At 41.9% G+C, this 19947-nt stretch overlaps 1 protein-coding gene across 1 annotated transcript in view; it reads right to left on the minus strand.

Moving 5' to 3' along the window:
- Positions 1-19947, minus strand: part of LOC105104313 (signal-regulatory protein beta-1) — a 39955-nt gene that overhangs the window by 2742 nt on the left and 17266 nt on the right. The window contains exons 5-9 of the mRNA XM_064475988.1: positions 15479-15662; positions 12128-12481; positions 4185-4499; positions 1165-1476; positions 316-427 (exon numbers count right to left, since the gene is read on the minus strand). Coding sequence (XP_064332058.1) covers positions 316-427; positions 1165-1476; positions 4185-4499; positions 12128-12481; positions 15479-15662 — 1277 coding nt within the window. The remainder of the gene's footprint in view (positions 1-315; positions 428-1164; positions 1477-4184; positions 4500-12127; positions 12482-15478; positions 15663-19947) is intronic.

Genomic DNA, 19947 nt, shown 5'->3' on the forward strand with positions numbered 1-19947 from the left:
TCAAACTTCTCCTCAGAGGCCACCTCACGAGTGTTCTCTCTATACTAACTCCTTTATGTCCCTCCTTAAGTTCTCCCCCACCCCTGCCCAGACCAAGGGAGCCTGCATCTTTCTGCATCCTCAGACTGGAGCTGTGCGAGTCAGAAGGGAAGACTGAGGGAATTGGGGTGCTGTTCTCAGGGACCTGCTGGATTCAACTTGCCTTCAAGGTAGAGGAGAAATGGAAGCACCTTGTGGCCTCTCCTCACAGTGCCCCCTGTTGGCCTGGAGTCCCACCCCTGGGAGCCCAAGCCCTCTCTGGGGTCTCCAGTTTACCTGGAAGGGAGGGTCCTCCTGAGGACATAGATGATGGAAACTGTAGTCAGGAGAAACAACTTACAGCCAAGCAGGAGGAGGGTCCCAAAGAGGGAGCTGGATGCTGTGGCACCTGGTGACAGGAAGATATCAGGATGAACATGGCTTCCTGCTTCCATCACTCTGCCACCCCAGGCTCAGTCCACCCCAGACTCAGGTAACAAGACCACACCTTGGTCCTGGAGGAAGTCACCTTTCCTCTCTGAGCCATAGTTTCCTAATCTTTAAAATGGGGATTATAACATGTACCTTAGATCATTTTTGTATATCAAAGGAGAGCACCCAGCAAAATTCCTAATAGGTGCTCAGTAATTGTTGAATCTGAATGGCTTTTGGGAAGATGGGTGGGAATTGGGGAAAGAAATTTCATGTTAACTTAGTTATTCACAAGAATAGCTGGTTTGTTTTGTTTTTTCAGGGGGAGATAATTAGGTTTTTATTTGTTTATTTATTTATTTATATGGAGGTACTGGGGATTGAACCCAGGACCTCATGCATGCTAAGCATGTGCCCTACCTCTGAGCTATATCCTCCCCACCCAAGAATATCTGGTAAAGGGGATGTGTCATTAGGATGCAGCTGTGTGATAAAGTGGTGCTTGCTGCTGTTTGGTACCTAAGGCTTCACAGTGTGTAGAGGTAGCTATATTTGCTGTTCCAGTTTATAGATGAAGACACTGAGTTTCAGGAAGGTGAAGTGATCTTCCCAAGGTCACACACATGGCAAATATGGCTGAGCCGGCATTTAAGCCTGGCCTGTGTGTCTCCAGGTTTAACTCTTTAACTGCTTGGTTATTCCACCCTTACTTACCCAAACTGGCTTGCTCTTCTGTAAGCTCGCTCAGCTGCACGCTGGTCTGGACCAGTGTCTGGTCCTCACGCCACACTTGGCAGGCGAACAGCCTTTTGTCCTCTGAGGTGCTGACCAGGATATGACTGTCTTGGCTGAATGTGCCATCTGGGTTCTTGGTGGGGGTGAAGGCCTCATAAGACTTGAATCGTCTGTTCTTCTCCTGCCAGGTGATTTGTATGACTTCTGGGTAAAACCTTTGCACGTGGCAGGTGAGAATGGTCACCTGGAGGCTTGGGACACCGTGAGCTGATATGTTCACTGTGGGGACAACTGAAACAACAGGCCTCCCTTCGTTACTTCTTCCTTCATGCAAAAGATGCCTAAGGAGCATCCATGCCATTATAGCCAGTTACTCTCAGTTCTTAGGATACAGCAGTGAGCAAAGACAGACATGCTCCCTGTCTCACGGAGGGCCCAGTCTGGTAAGGAGAACAGGGAGGAAAAAGCATTCACATGACCCCCATACAGGTTATGAGAGCCTTTAGGGGCACCTGACCTGGTCTGGAAGTGGGGCAGGTAGGGAAGAGTTTATGGATGAAGTGGCCTTTGAGCAGAAATTTGAAAGATGAATAGCAGTGAATTACACATGGCTGATTGTGTTTTCCAGAATGGTCACAGCAAGCCATACAATGTCATACAGAACCCCGCCCCTCCGATCAGTGGGGGAGACTACTTCTGCTCCCTGGGAACCTGGGGGGGGGCTACTTTTCAATGCACGACATGAGGAAGAGAATGCTGCAGAGGTGACACTGTGTGACGTCCAAGGCTGGGTTATAAAAGTCGATATGGCTTCTGTCTGGGAATCTTGGGGCGCTCACCTTTCAGACACAGCCACAAAGGTTTGTGGAAGCCCAAACTAGCCTATGTGGAAAGATGATAAGGAGAAGCTTGTGTCAAGAACTGAGGCCCCAAGCCAACAGCCAGCACCAGAGGCTCGACATGTTAGTGATAGAGCCTTCATATGATTCCAGCCTCTAACTGTCCAGCTGAGGTCCCAGATGTAATAGAGCAGAAACGAGCCATCCTTACCGGGTTCTGTCTGAATTTCCTAAAGTACAGAACATGTGAGCATAATAATTTTTAGGATTTGGAGTAGGTTTAGAATATCGGGATAAGTTTGGGATAATGCAGCCCTAGTAACTGGAACATTAGGCAGAGGGGCTGGTGGAGGGTGAGACAAAGGAGGGAGGGCCCTGGGAGCGGCTGCGTGTGTGGAGGTGCATCTCAGGCAGAGGGCAGGGCACGTGCAGTGGCCCTGAGGGGATGCCTAGCATGTTGCAGTGACAGAAGGGTGCTCAGGGTGAGTAGGGGGAATGTAAGCAAGATGAAGCCAGGGTCATAGCCACTTTGAAGACTGTCTGCACTTAACTGCTGCTACAAGTACCCTGGGGTCACCTGCGACTTCCTAAAGAGCACCTACACTGAGAGTTTAATATAGTTGATTTCCAGATCCTGAGCCCTCGTATGACTCTTTTCTAAAATTGCAACTAAGACCAGATCCTTCACTGTTTCTTAACTCTACTTCTCCAGCTTTACAAAAAGAAAAAACCCCTTTTTTCTCACACATCTCGAAACTAACTATGGTGCACTGTCCTTGGTGTAAAGACTTTGGGACACAAAACAAAAGGACACTTCAAAATATTGTTGACCAGAAAGCCTGATTTATCAAATAGCTCCTCCATCTATCTCACTGAACTGCCTTTCTGATATAATTTTAATTGTTATTTTAATCATTATTTGTCAAAATTTGTCATATGTCTAGATTGTTTTGATCAATTATGCAGTTCAATCCAAAAGAATCTTTTAAATACTTAAATCCTTAGTTCATAAGAAGAAAATCAAATAAATTTAATTTATATACATATTTTATATACATATACATACACATTATATACATAAATTTGTAGTTCTCTGTGTTCTCATAGTTCTCTATATGTGCAATTTTTGGCCCATAAAAGATTTCCACATATAAAATATGCTATCCTAGGATAAAGTTCTCTGCAAGAATTAGAATGGAAATATAAATTCAGGAATAAAATGGATGGATATATGTATAGATTCTGGTTGTCAAAGAAAACCTTGTTTTGTTTGTTGAAATGGATGATGGTGGGAAGCAAATCACCACGATGTCACTTTTCCATTGAACATTTTCAGAGTGATGGAACATTTGTAATATTCCAGGAGTTATGTTCTGAGTGACTATTTAAGCAAATGTTGAGCAAGTCTGATGTGAAGCCTTGATTTGACACCAAAGTAGCAGGTTTGTCTTTATGAGCTCAGAGCAAGAAAGGTGGAGTGTGGCATTGCCTGCATCGTCCCCTCCCTTGATGCCAGAGTGGGTTCAGGAAGTGTGTTTCAAAGGCAATGATGGGCACCAAAGCAGTGGTGGTGTGGTGGTTTGGACCATGTTTTAGGAGTCCACCTGAGCGTCCAAGTGGGAGAAGCTTCCTTGTTGGGGCCCAGAAGCCCTGTGTGATCTGATCCCTGTGATTTCTCTCCACCCATTTCCTTTTTCACGCACTCTTCGAGTAAGCTAGATTTTGCCTATTTTCATCTATTTCAGTGCTCTGTCTTCCCCTCACAGCAAATGTTACAAGTTATACCATGTAATTGTTTGCATCTTGGCTGATGAGGTTCACATGACTGTGAAGTCAGTGAGGCAGAACCAGGTCTGTTCTGTTTACCGTGGAATTCCCAGCATCTAGAATAATGCACTACACAGCAGATGCTCAGTAAATCCTTGTTGAATGAATGAACTCCCACCTCCCAAATACACTAGAGGGAAGGGAGCTCTGAAAGAGAAGGACCCAATTATGGCATTCAAGGGAATAAGATGGTCATATACGATAGGGAACCTCGTACCCACCTCACGTGGGTCTTGGTGAAGAGTGAATAGGGGGACTCAGGTGAGGTGTGCCAAACGGAACAGGCGGAGGTCACCTAGGTTTGGCCATGGGGTTGTGTGCTGGGGCTCTTACCTTGAAGGAATTTAGAGATGTTCACACGTCCACTGAGGGGCCTTTGCAGTTCACTGTGAGTCACTTGGCAGGTGACCTGGGAGTGGAGTGAGGACAAGTCAAGGGTCACCAGGGCGATGCTGACAATGGTGTAGGAGGAAGCATCTCCAGGCAGGAAGATGAGAGTCTGATGGGCTGGAAGCTCCACGCCATTTTTAAACCATTTCAGTTGTATGTGTTTGGGAAAGAAGCCAGTTGATCTGCAGGTGAGATTCACTGCCTCACCTGGGCTGGCCCGTTTGGTGGGGCCAGAAACCTCTGGGACAGAGGGCTTAGCTTGATCAAGGCAAGGTGGAGAGAGAAGAGAGAGAAGTGAAGATGGCAAGTTACTATCTAGTACAATATCTGCCTTTCTGCTTTACCCAGCGAGACTTGTCACCTCAATCTCTCATCTCTAGTTTTCTCCACTTTTTCATTTTTATTATGACTCTTAATGTCATAACAGCTTGCTAGCTGGCCTCACTGACTTTGCTTCTCCACCTTTGCACCCACACTCAGACACCAGACCGTGGTGATCATGCTAAAATGCAGATCTGACCATATCACTCCTGTTCCCTCTCTTCCTTTCCAAAGCACACTGTTTACAAAATCATATAAGGTGTGTAATAAAAAAAAAAAAAAACAGACACATAGCTTCCTCCTCCTCTTGCAAAAATTACAGACCAACCACTCTTAAGTATTTCAGCTGATTCTTAGGACATTTCTATTTTTCTAAATAACGTGCTTAAGCTATTATTTCTCAGTGTCATGTATTACTGGTAGACCTACTACTATGGAAGATGATAATTTAGCTCTACATCTCCCTCCACTTGCATTCACACTTCTGTTCTTCACAACCTCCTATTGTAGACACCTCCAAATCTTTTTATTTCATCAGTATTCAGAATTTATATTACTGTGACCAAAGGAGCATTGTTCACAGCTGGGCCATGTAATAAATCATGCTTATATTTCCTTCCTTGTGCAGCTTTTTGCTTTCCAGGAATTCTTAATGGTCTCATTCTTTTTATTTGCTTAGTTTTCTATGAACCTATGACAACTTCATCCCCAGACTTTCTGCCAGATAGGTATAACTCTTCCCAGTACTTTTGAAACTTCGTATTGTAGTGGACTGCGGCTTAGAATACACGTATAACTAAGAGTGCAGAAAGACTTTTTAGGGGGCATAAAGGCGTATATTAAAAAAAACTTCTATCATAGTAATTTGTAAACACACATGAAGACAAAGTAATCATGCTGGGACTTGTTAATATAATTAATACTGCTGTATTTTATATATGAAAGTTGTTAAGAGAGTCAATCTCAAGAGTTTTCCTCTCAAGGAAAAAAACTTCTTTTCTTAAAAATTTTTGTGTTTATATGAGATGATAGATGTTCACTAAGCTTATTGTGGTAATTATTTTGTGATGTATGTGAATTAAATCATTATGTTACACACCTAAACTTACAGTGTCATATGTCAATTATATCTAAGTAAAACTGGAAGAAAAAAATAGAAAGTGCTTATCATGGGACTTTAACAATGATCAACAAATGGCCAATCTTATTTTATCTTTATTCTTGTACCTTCCATAGGTTATTTTAAAGGAAATGCCAGACACACTATTATGTTATTCACAATTACCTCAGCATATATATCTAAGAGTTAAGAATTCTTTTTTAAACACAATAATAATGCCAGTATTGTACTTAAAATTTAATAATAATTTCTTAATATTCTAATATTTGTTAATATTTAAATTTCCTGATTGTCTCACAAAAGCACTTTACAGGTGGTTTATTTGTCTCAGTATGCAAACAAGATCCATAGGTTGCTATGTCTTTTATTTTTAATTTAATTTGAATTTTTATTGACATAGTTGACTTATAATATTGTGTTAGTTTCAGGTTTACAGCATAGTGATTCAGGATTTTTGCAGATTATATTCCATTATAGGCTATTACAAGATATGAGATATAATCCCCCGTGATATACAGTAGATCCTTGTTGCTTCTCTGTTTTGCATATAGTCATTTGTATCTGTTAATCCCATACCTGTAATTTGTCTCTCCTCCTTGGGATCCACAAGTTTGTTTTCTATATTTGTGAGTCTGTTTCTGTTTTGTATGTTCATTCATTTGTATTATTTTTTAGATTCCACATATAAGTGATATCATATAGTATTTGTCTTTCTTTGTCTGACTTATTTCACTAAGCATAATATTCTCTGTGTCCATCCGCATTGCTGTAAATGGCAGTATTTCATTCTTTTTTATGGCTGAGGAATATTCCATTGTGTGTATATGTGTGTGTGTGTGTGTGTATATATATATACACACCATATCTTCTTAATCCAGTCGTCTGTTGATGGGTACTTGGTTGTTTCTATATCTTTAAACATTGGGGTGCATATATCTTCTTGAGTTAGTTTTTTTGTTTGTTCCAGATATATATCCAGGAGTGGAATTGCTGGATCATATGATATTTCTGTTTTTAGTTTTTTAAGGAACCTCCATACTGTTTTCCTTAGTGGCTGCAGCAATTTACATTCCCACCAACAATGTAGAAGGATTTTCTTTTCTCCACATTTTCTCCAACATTTGTCATTTGTAGACTTTTTGATGATGGCTGTTCTGACCAGTGTGAGGTAATACCTCACTGTGGTTTTGATTTGCATTTCTCTGATAATTAATGATGTTGCACATCTTTGCATTTGTCTTTTAGCTATCTGTATGTCTTCTGCTCATTCTTTTATTGGATTATTTGACTTTTTGATATTGAGTTGTATGAGCTGTCTGTATAGTTTGGTTATTAAACCCTTGTTGGTAACAACATTTGCAGATATTTTTTTCCCACTGCAAAGGTTGTCTTTTCATTTTGTTGCTGGTTTTGTTTTCTGTACAAATGCTTTTAAGCTTAATTAGATCCCATTTGCTTATTTTTGCTTTTATTTCTTTTGCCTTAGGAGACATATCCAAGAAAATATTGCTGCAATTTATGTCAAAGAGTGTTCCACCTATGTTCAGTTCTAGGAGTTTTATGGTTTCAGGTCTTATATTTAGATCTTTAAACCATTTTGAGTTATTTTTGTATATGGTGTGAGGGAATGTTCTCATTTTATCTTTTAAACGTGGCTGTCCAGCTTTCCCAGCACGACTTGTTGAAGAAATTGTCTTTTCTCCACTGTATATTCTTGCCTCTTTTGTCATAGATTAATTGACCATAAGTGCATGGGTTTCTTTCTGGGCTCTCTATTCTGTTCCATTGATCTGTGTGTCTTTTTTGGTGCCAACACCATGCTGTTTTGATTACTGTAGCTTTGTAGTATAATCTGAAGTCTGGGAGGGTTATACCTCCAGCATTGTTCTTTTTTCTCAGGATTGCTTTGGCAATTTTTTTTTTGTGGTTCCATATAGATTTTAGGATTAATTGTTTTAGTTTTTGAAAAATTTCCTGGGTATTTTGATATAGATTGCATTAAATCTATGGATTGCTTTGAGTAGTATGGCCATTTTAATAATATTGATTCTTCCAATCCAAGAGCATGGGATATCTTTCCATTTCTTTGAATCATCTTCAGTTTCCTTCATCCATGTTTTATAGTTTCCAGAGTATAGGTCTTTCACTTCCTTGGTTAAGTTTATGTCTATGTTTTATTTTTTAATGCAATTTTAAAAGAGATTTTAAAAACTTTCTCTTCTGTATATTTCATTATTAGTGTATAGAAATGCAATAGATTTCTGTATATTAATCTTGCATCCTACAGCCTTGGTGAACTCATTTATTAGTTCTAATAGTTTTGGGGTGGAGACTCTAGGGTTTTCTATATAGAGTATCATCACAATTACCTCAGGGTGTATAGTTAAGATTTAAGAATTTTTTTAAACATAATCATAATGCCATTATCACACTTAAAATTGAATAATTCCTTAATATCATCTAATATTTGTCAGCATTTAAAATCTCCTGCTTGTCTCCCAAATATCATTTTTTAAATGGTTTGTTTGAGTCAGGATGCAAAAAAGATCCATTGGTTACATTTTGTTGTTATTTCTTTTTAGTACTCTTTTGATCTAAAGGATTTCCCCTTCCCTCTTACTTTTAACAACTGTTTGCTAAAAAAAAACTTGGTCTGCAGGAAAAATCTGCAGAATTTCCCACATCTTAGCTCATATGCCTTAGCTCATATCATTTAAAATGATCCTATCTCCCCTGTATTGACTGTAGATGGAACTAGAGGGTCTAGTTGATTAGGATCAAGTTCATAATTTTGGTAAGAATTCTTTATGATTCTGACAGCTTCTTACTACATTACATGAGAAGGCATGTGATGTTTGACTGTCTTTCTTTTCGTGCCACTAGATTGACTAGTGGCTTTGGACACTGTCATCTCAATCCACCTAAAGTTCTCCACTAGCCCTTAGACCAGTGTCTTTAACAGCTGTAGACAATTATTATCTAGATCCATCACTTCCTTAGGGATTGCACACTGGTGATAGTCTAATGCTACCATTCCTTCTGCCTTTATTAGTTGGAATTATTCTTTCTCTCATCAACTTTTTTTTTCTTTTTTAAAAAGCAGTTTTATTTAGATATAATTCACATATGTACCAAGTAATCCACCCACTTCAAGTGTACAATTTAGCAATTTCTATATTCACAGAGATATGTAACTAGCACCACAATCAATTCTACACCATTTTATTTTGGAACTGGCTTTTTCAACTCTTCTTGGTTACTCTGACATACAGTTCTTACAGGAAAGGCAGGATAAACATCTTTGCTTACTATCTTTGGGATTTCATGGTAACAAGTTGGTGCCTTAGTAATCTCCAAAGTGACCAATGACATTTCTTTAACATATTTGATGAATGTCAGTATAGTGTAATCTTTATCGTTTTTAATGCTCAAATTGTCACATCTTTGAAAGCCTCCTTTACGTTAGTTACTGAGTCTTTTTATACAACTTCAGGAGACGTGAGAAGCTTCCTTGCTTCTAGTACAACAAAATATTCCAAGCTCATTTTACACATTTCCCTGTTCAAGGTCTGAAATCAGTCATTTCCCTGAGGACCCCTGGTTCTCTCTTAGTGAAAGTGTGGCCTGGAGACCATATCTGTGTATAGCAGTCATCATTACTACTGGGTTGTCATTGCTTCCAGGTTCTTGTTCCCTCCATCCACTATAGTAAAATTATAAAAGTATATTTTGATTTATTACTCTTTTTTTTTTTATTATTTTTAGGGAGGAGGTAATTAAGTTTATTTATTTATTTAATGGAGGCACTGAGGATTGAACCCAGGACCTCATGCATGCTAAGCAGGGACTCTACCACTGAGCTACACCCTCCCCTATTACTCATTTTTTAGAAGCAGATATGTATATGCTTGTATTTCCTACTCTTATCATAAAAAGTGGTGTGCTCCCTACTCTGTTCTACACGTTGCTTTTCTTGTTTAATGATGTCCTGTGGTCTCTCTGAAGCAGTGTGCTGGGTTTTTCTCATGCCCTTTTATAGTAGCATAGTACCCCATTGTGTGACTGCACCATGGTTTATTTACCAGCTCATCTTTTGTTCTTGCAGATAGTGGTGTAATCAAGAGCCTAAAAATAAGTCATCTTGCATTTATGTTAGTGTATACATTTCTAAAAGTGGGATTGTTGGACTTTTTTCGGGACATGATCAAATGACTTCAAGAACATTTTATCTCCTCATGTGTTGTATTTAAGATTTGTGGTGCAGGACCACAGCATCATTTAGCCTACGGCGAGTTTTTTTTTTAACCTTTACTGAGGCAGTATACGCTATCAGCTGCCACATGAATTATGAGATTTTTTTCCTTAGGTTGTTGAAAACAAGCACTACTCTCAGCCTTGCGTAAGTTCCAGAGGTTTTTTTCCCCTGAGGCCATGTAATGCACTCATATACATGTAGATTCTCATGTACATACACTTTTAGTACTCAGTGGAATGCTGAAGATATTTGGAGTTCTCTCGCCTCTTTGGTGCTGCACTCTGAAAACTCTACCACTTTGCCCTCCTTAGACTTCTAACTCCTTCTTATCAACTCGGGGAGCTGTCCAGGCTCCTTCTGAGTTCTCTCTCCCTGCATGGTGGCCTGGAAGCTTTCTGAGACCGTGAATTGGAGGCAGTTTTGGGTCTCACCTCATTTGTTTCCCATCTGTTAGAGGTCACCGTCCTTTGTTGCCTGACTTCCAGGGTCTTGTGAACCACTGTTTCATATAGTTTGTCCAGATCTTTAGTGAGTGAGGAAATCCAATCCCTATCTCTGTTTTGGTATAAGTTGACTTAAGTATATAATTGACTTAAATTTGCTGTTGTATTTGTGCTTGTCTTTTCCATTATATCTTTTTTTTTGATATATATATATAAAGATTATTGATCTGTTTGGTCATTTTTTAACTTGCTATGGTGCTAAATTATTTCATTGTTTGTAAAGCTTAATGTTGCTTTATTAAGTGTTCCAGATGCCATGTCATCTACAAGGGGAGATCATTTTCCTCTGTATTTATTATGCTTTTTATTTCTTTCTCCCCCATAAAAACACTAATACTTCAACATGATGTTAAATAATATTAGAAGTGGTGGGTGTGAGCGATTTGTAAGCTATTTAATATTCTAGCAATTCTATCTTTTTGAGATGTCCCTCTTAAAGTGCTCAGTCCTCCTGGTCTGTAATGACCCAGTAGCCATTCCTGTCCCTCCTGTACAGCTGTTATCTTGGGGTCTCCAATCTCCTATTTGTGCTTCCCATTCTTATGTCTTGTTTAACCCTTGTTTTGGTAAAGCAAAAAGGGTGCATGAAAGGTAGTTCTTGGTGATCTTACAAACTCAACAAACTGTCTGGGTGTAGAATTTTAGGTTGGAAATCAGGTTCCCTAAGAATTTTGAAAGCAGTAGTCCTTATACTCAATCTTCAGTGTTACCTTGGACATCTCATGCTGATCTCATTCCAGTGGTTCACATACAACTTGCTTTCTACTTTCAAATCTTGAAAATCATATGACCTTCTCTTTGCCCAAAAGACTGCGCACCATTCTCTGTTTCTCCATGGTCCTCCGGTGCTAACATTTAAAAGATTCAAAAATTCTGTTATGTATGTTTCTGTGGTTCTTTAAGACTAAATTGTCACTTCATTATTTTATAGGTAAAACACTATAATTATTAATTCATCAATACTCTGTCTTTTTTTAAATGGATGCTGTTTAGAGTCTTGCAGGCTTTGTTTTCAGCCATGATTATATCATCCAGGACCAAACCTAAGAATATACAGGACTTACAGAAATCCAGGACAAAATTTAGGAAGCATCAGGATTACATATTCGACATCAAAAAATGTGATTTTATAATTTTCTCCCCAAACAATTGTATCATCCTTTGTAAATGTATTGTTCCTTGCTTTGAAGATTTTTTTAAAGTCTGATCGGTTTTAATATTCTGAAAGCTGATAATATACACTAATATAATAATTCTTATGTCACAGGCGCTCTTGAAAGTATTTCACATTTATAAATTCATTTACGTTTACAATTCTCACAGTAAATCCACTAGGTGAGCACCACTTTTACCCCTATCCTATGGAAGGGGACAATGAGACACAGAGAATTTAAGAAACTCACTAAAGTCACAGAGCTTGTTAATAGCAGAGTTAGAAGTTGAACCCAGGCCATTTGGCCCTGGAGTCTGTAATTTTACTCACTGTGATTTCCAGTCTATTTATGTGCTTTTGGAAGCTGCACAGTTCTACATTTTACTCTGCTCCTCCTCTGTGACTGCTCACTATCGCCATCTTCTGTCCTCAAGCTTGACACAATGGCTAGTGGCAGGGGAGTCTTGGGCTAAGGGCTTGGGGGTTGTGAGTGTCTTAGAACAGAGGGCTGGATTTTCAGGGATCTGGACTTACCAGACACAAATACCCAGGTGCCTGGTCCAGACTTATACTCCACGTCACCAGGGCTTCCTCTCTGGAACTTCACACAGTAGTAGACACCGGCGTCTGCCGGGGTGATGTGACTGATGCGGATGGAAAAGTCCATGTTGTCTCTCCTTGTGGTGTCTGAAGCATTTGTTACTCTGGGGAAGTGACCTCCTTTGTGGTCATAGATTAACTCCTGGCCTGGCCCTGTGCCCCTGAACCACTTGATGGGCCCCACAGGGAGCAGGGAGGTCGTGGTACAGGGCAGAGTGGCCGTCTCTCCCGCTGCAGCCAACACTGACTTCTTAGGCTGAATCACCTTCAGCTCCTGACCCACCACTCCTGGAAGGAAACGCAAGTTAGCTGCAAGTCCCCTGCCCTGGCCCAGCTGGGGCCGAGCAGGTGCCTAGGTCTAGACTGCAGTTGAAATTTCATTAATTCTTTCTTTTTAGCCCATGTATCTGGGATGGACAGACTGCTGACCTGGGTGCTGAGAGTGTCATAGAGACAAGACAGGTAGACGGCCATACCTCTCAAAAGCCACATGCGGGAAAGACATGGCAGAAGAAACAAATCTATGAACAGACAATCAACAATTCCTAGTAAATGATGAAATGTACACTTAATCATAAGTCAAATGCTAAAGTCCACAGCAGAATACTTGGGAAAGTTAAAAAATAATGAAGTCAGATTTGAGCAGATTCAATGTTAGAGCACAATTTTAGGCTACATAATAGAGACCAGTTACCAAAGTAGATAGAAGGTCAGTGAAACAGAAGAGAGAGCCTAGAATTGGACCAAGGTACTATGCTGAATTACCACGTGATGAAGGTGTCATTTTTGTCTGTGGCAGAAAACTATCTGGAAGAAAACAAACACAACCCTTAAAAACTGGCTGCCTCCAGGGAGTGGGATGGGAACACACATTCATTCTTTACTTATGCATTCTCTCCCTGGTTGGGTTTTTCATGTTGAGCTTGTATTGTGAAAGTAAAATAAAATGAAGCATGTTTCCCTTCTGTAAGTTATGAACAGACACAGTTTTTTGAATATTATCTTGGCAAAAAAATGAAAGAGGTTTCCAGTTTTCAGTGTTGCCAAGAGTACAGCTGGGCAGACACTGCCACGTCCTGCTGGTGGGAATATGAATGATGGAACCTTTCTAGGTGCCACTAATGGCATCATAGTTGTGACCCTGTGATATGTGTACACTTGCTTGAGCTGTGGTTTAACAAGCAGAGGGGAAAGGCTTTAACCAAATATGTTCCGATCATAAATACTGAGTAAGTCCACTATCCACTGCTCTCCTGTGTTGTAATGAATTGAAATAATGTTTTACTTACATTGAGACATCCATGTTTTATTGGGAAATCCTATATTTCAAAAGCCTTCAAAATGTACGCATACCTTTTGACCTAGCAAGTTCTCTTCTAGGGACTTATTCAATGAAACAGTCAGACAAGGGTGAAGACATTTTGTAAAGGAATGGCAATCACAGTATATTTACAATTTTGAAAAGTTTGATGTGAGGTACCTGCCCAAGAATAAGGAGTTCATTAAATAAGTGAAGATACACACACACGATGGAAAAGTATCTAGCTATTAAAAATAGTGGGGAAGTATATATTGGGGATGTATTGATGATGACATAGACACATACATCAGCATGGGAGAGGTCTCCGATTTATTATTAAGCAAAAGAGCAAGATAACAGAACACCATAGATAGTGCAAATCTATTTTTGTTAAAAATTCAACATAGATGAAAGCAGCACAGTGAAGAGATTAAGACGAGGGCTTGTGGGCTTCCACTGACCTGGGTTCAAATGCCTCCTCAAGTGGTTGCTTGATGTTTAGCCTTGAGAAAATTACTTACTCTCTGAGCCACAATTTCCTTCTCTATGCAACATATTTAGTAGGAAAATAAGACTTCTTTTGTGACTTTATGTGAGACTGAATCTGAAAACCTCTGAGATACACTCAGGACTATGTCTGAGGGGCCTCCCCAGTGGGAGGGCCCTGGCCTGAGCACCACCAGGCTGATGTGGGCTCGAGGCCCCGCTGACAAGCCTGGTGATTCTCGAAGGCCACTCCCTTCCTCTGTTCCTGCTTCCTCTTCTATGAAGCATGATGGATCATTTCTCTTTTCTGCGTCTGCTGTGAGGTTTTTTTTTTTTAATTGAGTTATAGTCAGTTTACAATGTTGCATCAATTTCTGGTGTACAGCACAATTCTTCAGTCATCCATGAATATACTTATATTCATTTTCATATTTTTTTTCACCATGCTGTGAGTTTTAAATGAAGCACAGGCTTGTCAAGGACACAGAGTGAATGCGATAATGGCCAGAATCAGCGGGACCACTTTATGTTCATACGTGCAATTAACAGCCAAAACTTACACAGAAGCTTCTGTTTGCCACACATCACTCTAAACTCTTAAAAATTTAATTTTCATTTAATTTTTGCCACAATCCTATTAAGTAAGGCATTATTACTTACCCATATTCCTGGATAAGAAAACAGAGGCACAGAGATGTTTCATAACTTTTCCAAAGTCAAACATGGTATAAGTGATAAAACTTGGTTTTGAACCCTGGCACATTGTTTTCAAAATACATTTATGCCTTTAACCACTTTCCTAGAAAATCACCTCTCAACTGAGATGTTAACACCACTGGGAAGGGAGGGGAGCCTCTCCTTTCTGCCTGGCTCTGGGGTCAGCTGTGGAGAGAAGGGAGTGGACAGGCAGGATTAGCTCTCACACCAAGAATATAATCCTGAGATGCTGAGATTCTGGGAGACTTAATAGTCTACAAAGAACTGATTTTTTCTAACTTTTTAATAGTTCCCCATTCTGTATGTAGTACTTGCCATATACCTATTTGTCTGTCTAAACTGTATCCACATTAATTTAGACAGCCCTGACTCCTAGGTTCTATGGTCTCCAACAGGTCAGAAGAGTCAGATACCACATCTCCGCCTTGTCCATTAGGATGGCACCAGGTCCTGCAGTTCACCCCAAGGGGTCCAGGAGACATCACAGGGTGTCAGGGTTGTGGGAAGTTAGGAGGGATTGGTTAACCCCTGTCACTGAGAAAAGCCTGCCTGGACCTGCAACGAAGAGGAAAGGACCTCTGTAAGTAATAAGAACTCTGGGGTTTTTGTTTGGGAGATCCTTGTAGAAGAGAATATTTGGAGAAATGTCTTGGGCAAGAGGCAGCAAAGAAAGAGGTTCTGGAACAGAGATCCATCTGCCTCACTGCCAATGGGAAAATGATATCACTGCCAAACTCAAGTGAGCATCCTGGTGCAGTGGTACCTGAGGGCTAGGTGCTTACCTGTGGGTCCCAGTAGCAGAGGCAGCAGCATGGAGAGGAGGGGCAGGCAGCACAGGGAGGCAGGGATGGGTTTCATGGTGGCCTCTGGGGCCTGCTTTCTCTGAAATGTTGTGCTGGAGAGGCCTGGAACTCTGTGCTCTGTGGTGAGAGGTGAAGCCTTGTCTCCTGATATAAGAGGAAGTAACTATGATGGGAGGAAAGGGCTGTCAGATTTTTGACAGTTCCTGCTTCTAGATGATGAAACAGGAATCAGACACAAGTTAAGAAATTACTGCTGTGAGGGTCCCAAATGCTTGGAAAGGCCCTGGGAGACTGTCTTAGTGCCTAGTTTCTGACCCCAGGGCCCCCACACTCCATCTCAAGGGTGCTGGTGGACCTTCCTCATCCAGGAGCCTCAGGGACTAATTTTGTCGTATGGAGGATATATTCAGTCTTGTGTGACAGTCCAAGAAGTGGACTCAGTGACTGCATGGCTGCTCGCAGGAGGTCTCCTGGGAATGGGCCCCAAGGGAGTGGAGCCATGTTCTCCCCACTCCAGAGGTGTCAGTGGTAAAAATGAGCAGTGTCTGATGGACACCGCTGGCTTTGAGACTACACTGCAGGGGACATGGCTTTGGGTGAGCAAGGAGTTAGGTCCCTGGAGGGTAAGGATGACTACTATTTTAGAGAATAGAGGAGGCCAGTAGAAGAGGCCTTAGCATGTTTATCCTGTGGGGAGGGCAACACAACCAGATCACAGCTGGCAGGAGCAAGGGTGCCTCTTCTGTCGGCTCTGGTCTGGAGCCAGCTCTGGGCAGGAGGGGAGGATGAGCAGGGGAAACTCTCACATCAAGAACGCACCTCCCGTTTTCTTCTTGCACCAGCAGCCTTGTCTTGCTGTAGTGGAAACAATTCCCCAAGTACCCTTGGCCGCGAGAAGCAGAAAAAAAGAAAAAAGCCTTGTCCAAGGACCCCACTTCAGATTCCAACATCTTAACTCCCCATCAGGCTCTTCATTTTGTGTCCCCATCCACCCAGTTAGTCAAGCTAGCAAACCTGGGTATCATTTTTGCTAAGCCCTCTCATTCCCCCACATCCCTTCATCTAAATACATCTTAAATACTCCAGTGTGTCTCTCTCTCCACATTCATCCCTGGTGGGACAGCCTATCCATTTGCCTCACTCACTTTTTCCCTATTTCAAATTTTTCCTCATAATGTAGCCAGAGGGCTACTTTAAAAACAGAAATCTGTGCCACTCTCTTTAAGTGCCTTCGCTCTGCTCTGAAGGTAAAACTAGATTCTTCTCATGTGCCCAACTCATCATGATTGACCCAAAAGCTTTGCCAGCCTCGGCTATGAAGTCCTTTCAGTCCTGTTTCGGCTCAGCTACACTGTCCTTTTGGCAGTGACTCAAACTCCCCATGTCCTCCTTTTCTTCCTTGTACTGGGGATGCTCCTTTTTTCCTCTATATTATTGATAAACCAAAAGCACTCTTAAGTACCTCATCAGAATTTGTAATCATATATTTATGGTCAACGTTTGCTTTCCCCACTAGAGTGTGTTCCTCAGTGGGAACAGAGGTTGGGTCTGCTCTGCTTCCCACAGAGAGTGCTCAACAGGTGGTCTTGGACCAAGGAGGGACTGGATAGTGGATTCATGGCAAGTATGTGTGCAGTGACTCCAGGTGTCAGTGACTGGTCTGGTCTTCCCCAGAAGCAGTGAGCCACAGGATCCCTACTTTTCCTGGTATTCCACAGACTCCCTCTCCTTTTCTTCCTTCTTGGGGCTCCTCTATTCTTGGAAGCCCTGGGAGCCTGACAATCAAACTAAACCACAGAGGTGGCCTCACAGCTACTCAATCTTGACCTCACTTAGTTGGGCTGGGCTCTCCTTTTAATAGTGGAAGCTCCCCTGGGTGAATGTTACGAGGAGACAAAGAGGCAGACTTCTTAGTGTCTCAATTGTAGGTGCCTGGCTCATTGGTAGGCTTTGGAAAGTACTGGAGAATGGAATGGTGGTGGTGGGAAGCCTTAGGCTTGTGGGATGGGATAAAGTCTGGGTGTATTAACACAGAAGACATCAAAAATTTCATGCATGGCATGTACAGACCATTCCACTAGTTTAGAATTAGACCTTAAGACTCAGGTGAGATCCCTAAGGGTGGGGGTGGGCACAACCGAGAACAAAGAGAACATGAGTGGGTCTTTTAAGCTAAAGTCAAAGCAGTAAACTGTAGAACTAAGGCTTTTAATGCAAGAGTCAGGTGACTAGTGGAGAAAAGTTTTTGAATTCCAACTGATTTATATTGTAAACAGCAACCGAAGTCCTGAATGGAGTATCTAGTCATTCACTTAGGAAGTCTTTATTACGGATCTGGTTGGTTCCAGCCACTGTTCTAGATAAGGGTGTATAATAGTGGGAAAAAAAGGCAAACCCTCAGTCCCCAAAGAGCTAACATGCATTTGAGTGGGGCCATATAATAACAGCCAAGTAAATACATAGAATGTCAGACGGTGAGATTGCTAAGAGAAGGATATGGCAGCATAGCCGGGATGGGATGCTAGGCTTGGATGGTACTGCTTTATATAGGGCAGTCAGTCTCTTAGAAATAACAAGATATTTCAGTAGAGACTTAGAAGAAATGAAGGAGTGAGCTGTGCAGATAATGGGAGGGGATTGTTGCAGGAAGACAGGATAGCAAAGGCAAATTCCTGAGGGAAGACAGTGAAGGCTACGGTCCCACTGTGGCCAGAGCCCAGTGTGTAAGTGGGAAAGTGGCAGGAGATGAAGTCAGAGAGGTGGGTTACCTGGAATAAGGGCTCGTAGACCATCACGGACTTCTGGTTTACTCTGAGATAGGATGGCACTGGGTTTGAAGAGTGGTGGGATCCTTCTGGTTATTCTGAGGAGTGTAGCCTGAGGTGTGTAAGGGTGGACACAGGGAGACCAGAGTTAGGGAACTATGGCAGTAGCCCAGGTGAGTAATAACGAAGACTTAGAACAGGGTGGTGGCCTTGGAGGTGGTTGGAAGTGGTCAGATTGTGGGTCTGTTTTGAATGTAGAGATGATAAGATGTGCGCTACAACTTGGATGTGGGGTATGAGGCAAAAGAGGACCAAGGATCATTCCAAGATTTAGGCATATGCCGTTGAGAGTCTTTGAGATGGCTCCCAATGATCCCTGCCTCCTGGAGTTCACATCCTTGTGCAGCATCTTTTCTTTGCTTATGGGCTGCACCTGGTGACTCAGTTCTAAGTGAACAGAATATAGTAAAAGTGATGAGATGTCACTTCCATAACGTAGTCTTAAGTCTGCGACTGCTGTCTTGCTCTTCCTCTCACTCCCTGGCTACACTAAGGGAGATCAGCTTCTATGTCATGACATGCCCTGGGGGAAGATCCATGAGGCAGGGAACTGATGTCTGGTGTCTTGGCCCGCAAGGATCTAGTCCTGTCACCAGCCATGGGAAGTGAGCTTGGAAGCAGATCCCCCCCAACCCCCACCACTGAAGCCTTCAGTTGACGGTATCCCTGACTGGCACCCTGACTGAAGCCTTTATGAGACTGTGAACCAGAGGCACACTCAGATTTTTGACTAAGATACACTGTGAGAAAATATCTATTGATTTAAGCCACTAAATTGTGGGGTAATTTTTAAATTCAGGAATAGAAAGCTAATACAGATCCTAGAGCTTTAAAAGCAGTGTTGGGAATCATGTGGGACGCTCTACAGTGTCTCTTCCCATCAATGTTTTACAAAACCAAACGTTTTAAGCTGGAGACATTGTAGCCTGGGCCCAAAAACCTGGGAGTCACCCCTACCTCCTCCCTTCCCCTAACCCTCCGCCATCAGTTGCCAGTCTGGTCAATTTCACTTCCTCAAGCGCTGAACACATCCCTGCTCTCTCCTTCCCTAGCTCGGAGCATGGGGCCCCTTCTCCTGGTGTCCCGGATAAACTCTCCAGGTTCACGAGTTGAACTCATGAACACTTAGGTAGGAGAGTGGCATTCAGGATCCCTTGCTCTGCTTTCCCAGGAGGTGAAATGAGCCCCCCAGGGTCTCCTGTTCAGCATCTCTAGGTCTTGTCCTGAGACTCTTTCTGGGAGCTCCGTGGTTTTCAAAGGAGTGTGGCAGGCAGATGGTCCATAGTGAAGCTCCCAAGACCTAGATGGCTTCTTCTCTTTCCTTCTCTCAGGGTGAATTCCTCAGGACAGAAGACAGTAATAGAGACTGAAGTTCCCACAGTGCAGAAAAGGAAATAGCTGTGAGGAAACATGTCCAGGCGTCTACTCAGTTAGTCAGTGCAGGTTTCCTGAGTGTATACTCAAGTCGACATCTCTGCTCAGTCTGGAGAGGTGTGGGGAGTTATGGGTGAGTTGATACTCAGCACTATGAGATCAGAAGCTGCCCCTTCCTTGCATCCTATCCTTCTATTGTCCCTTAGACATCTTCTGCAAATCCTTGATCAAGCCCCATTCCTGTATTAT

The sequence above is a fragment of the Camelus dromedarius genome, chromosome 18 (assembly GCF_036321535.1).
Source record: "Camelus dromedarius isolate mCamDro1 chromosome 18, mCamDro1.pat, whole genome shotgun sequence".
Taxonomy (NCBI): Eukaryota; Metazoa; Chordata; class Mammalia; order Artiodactyla; family Camelidae; genus Camelus; species Camelus dromedarius.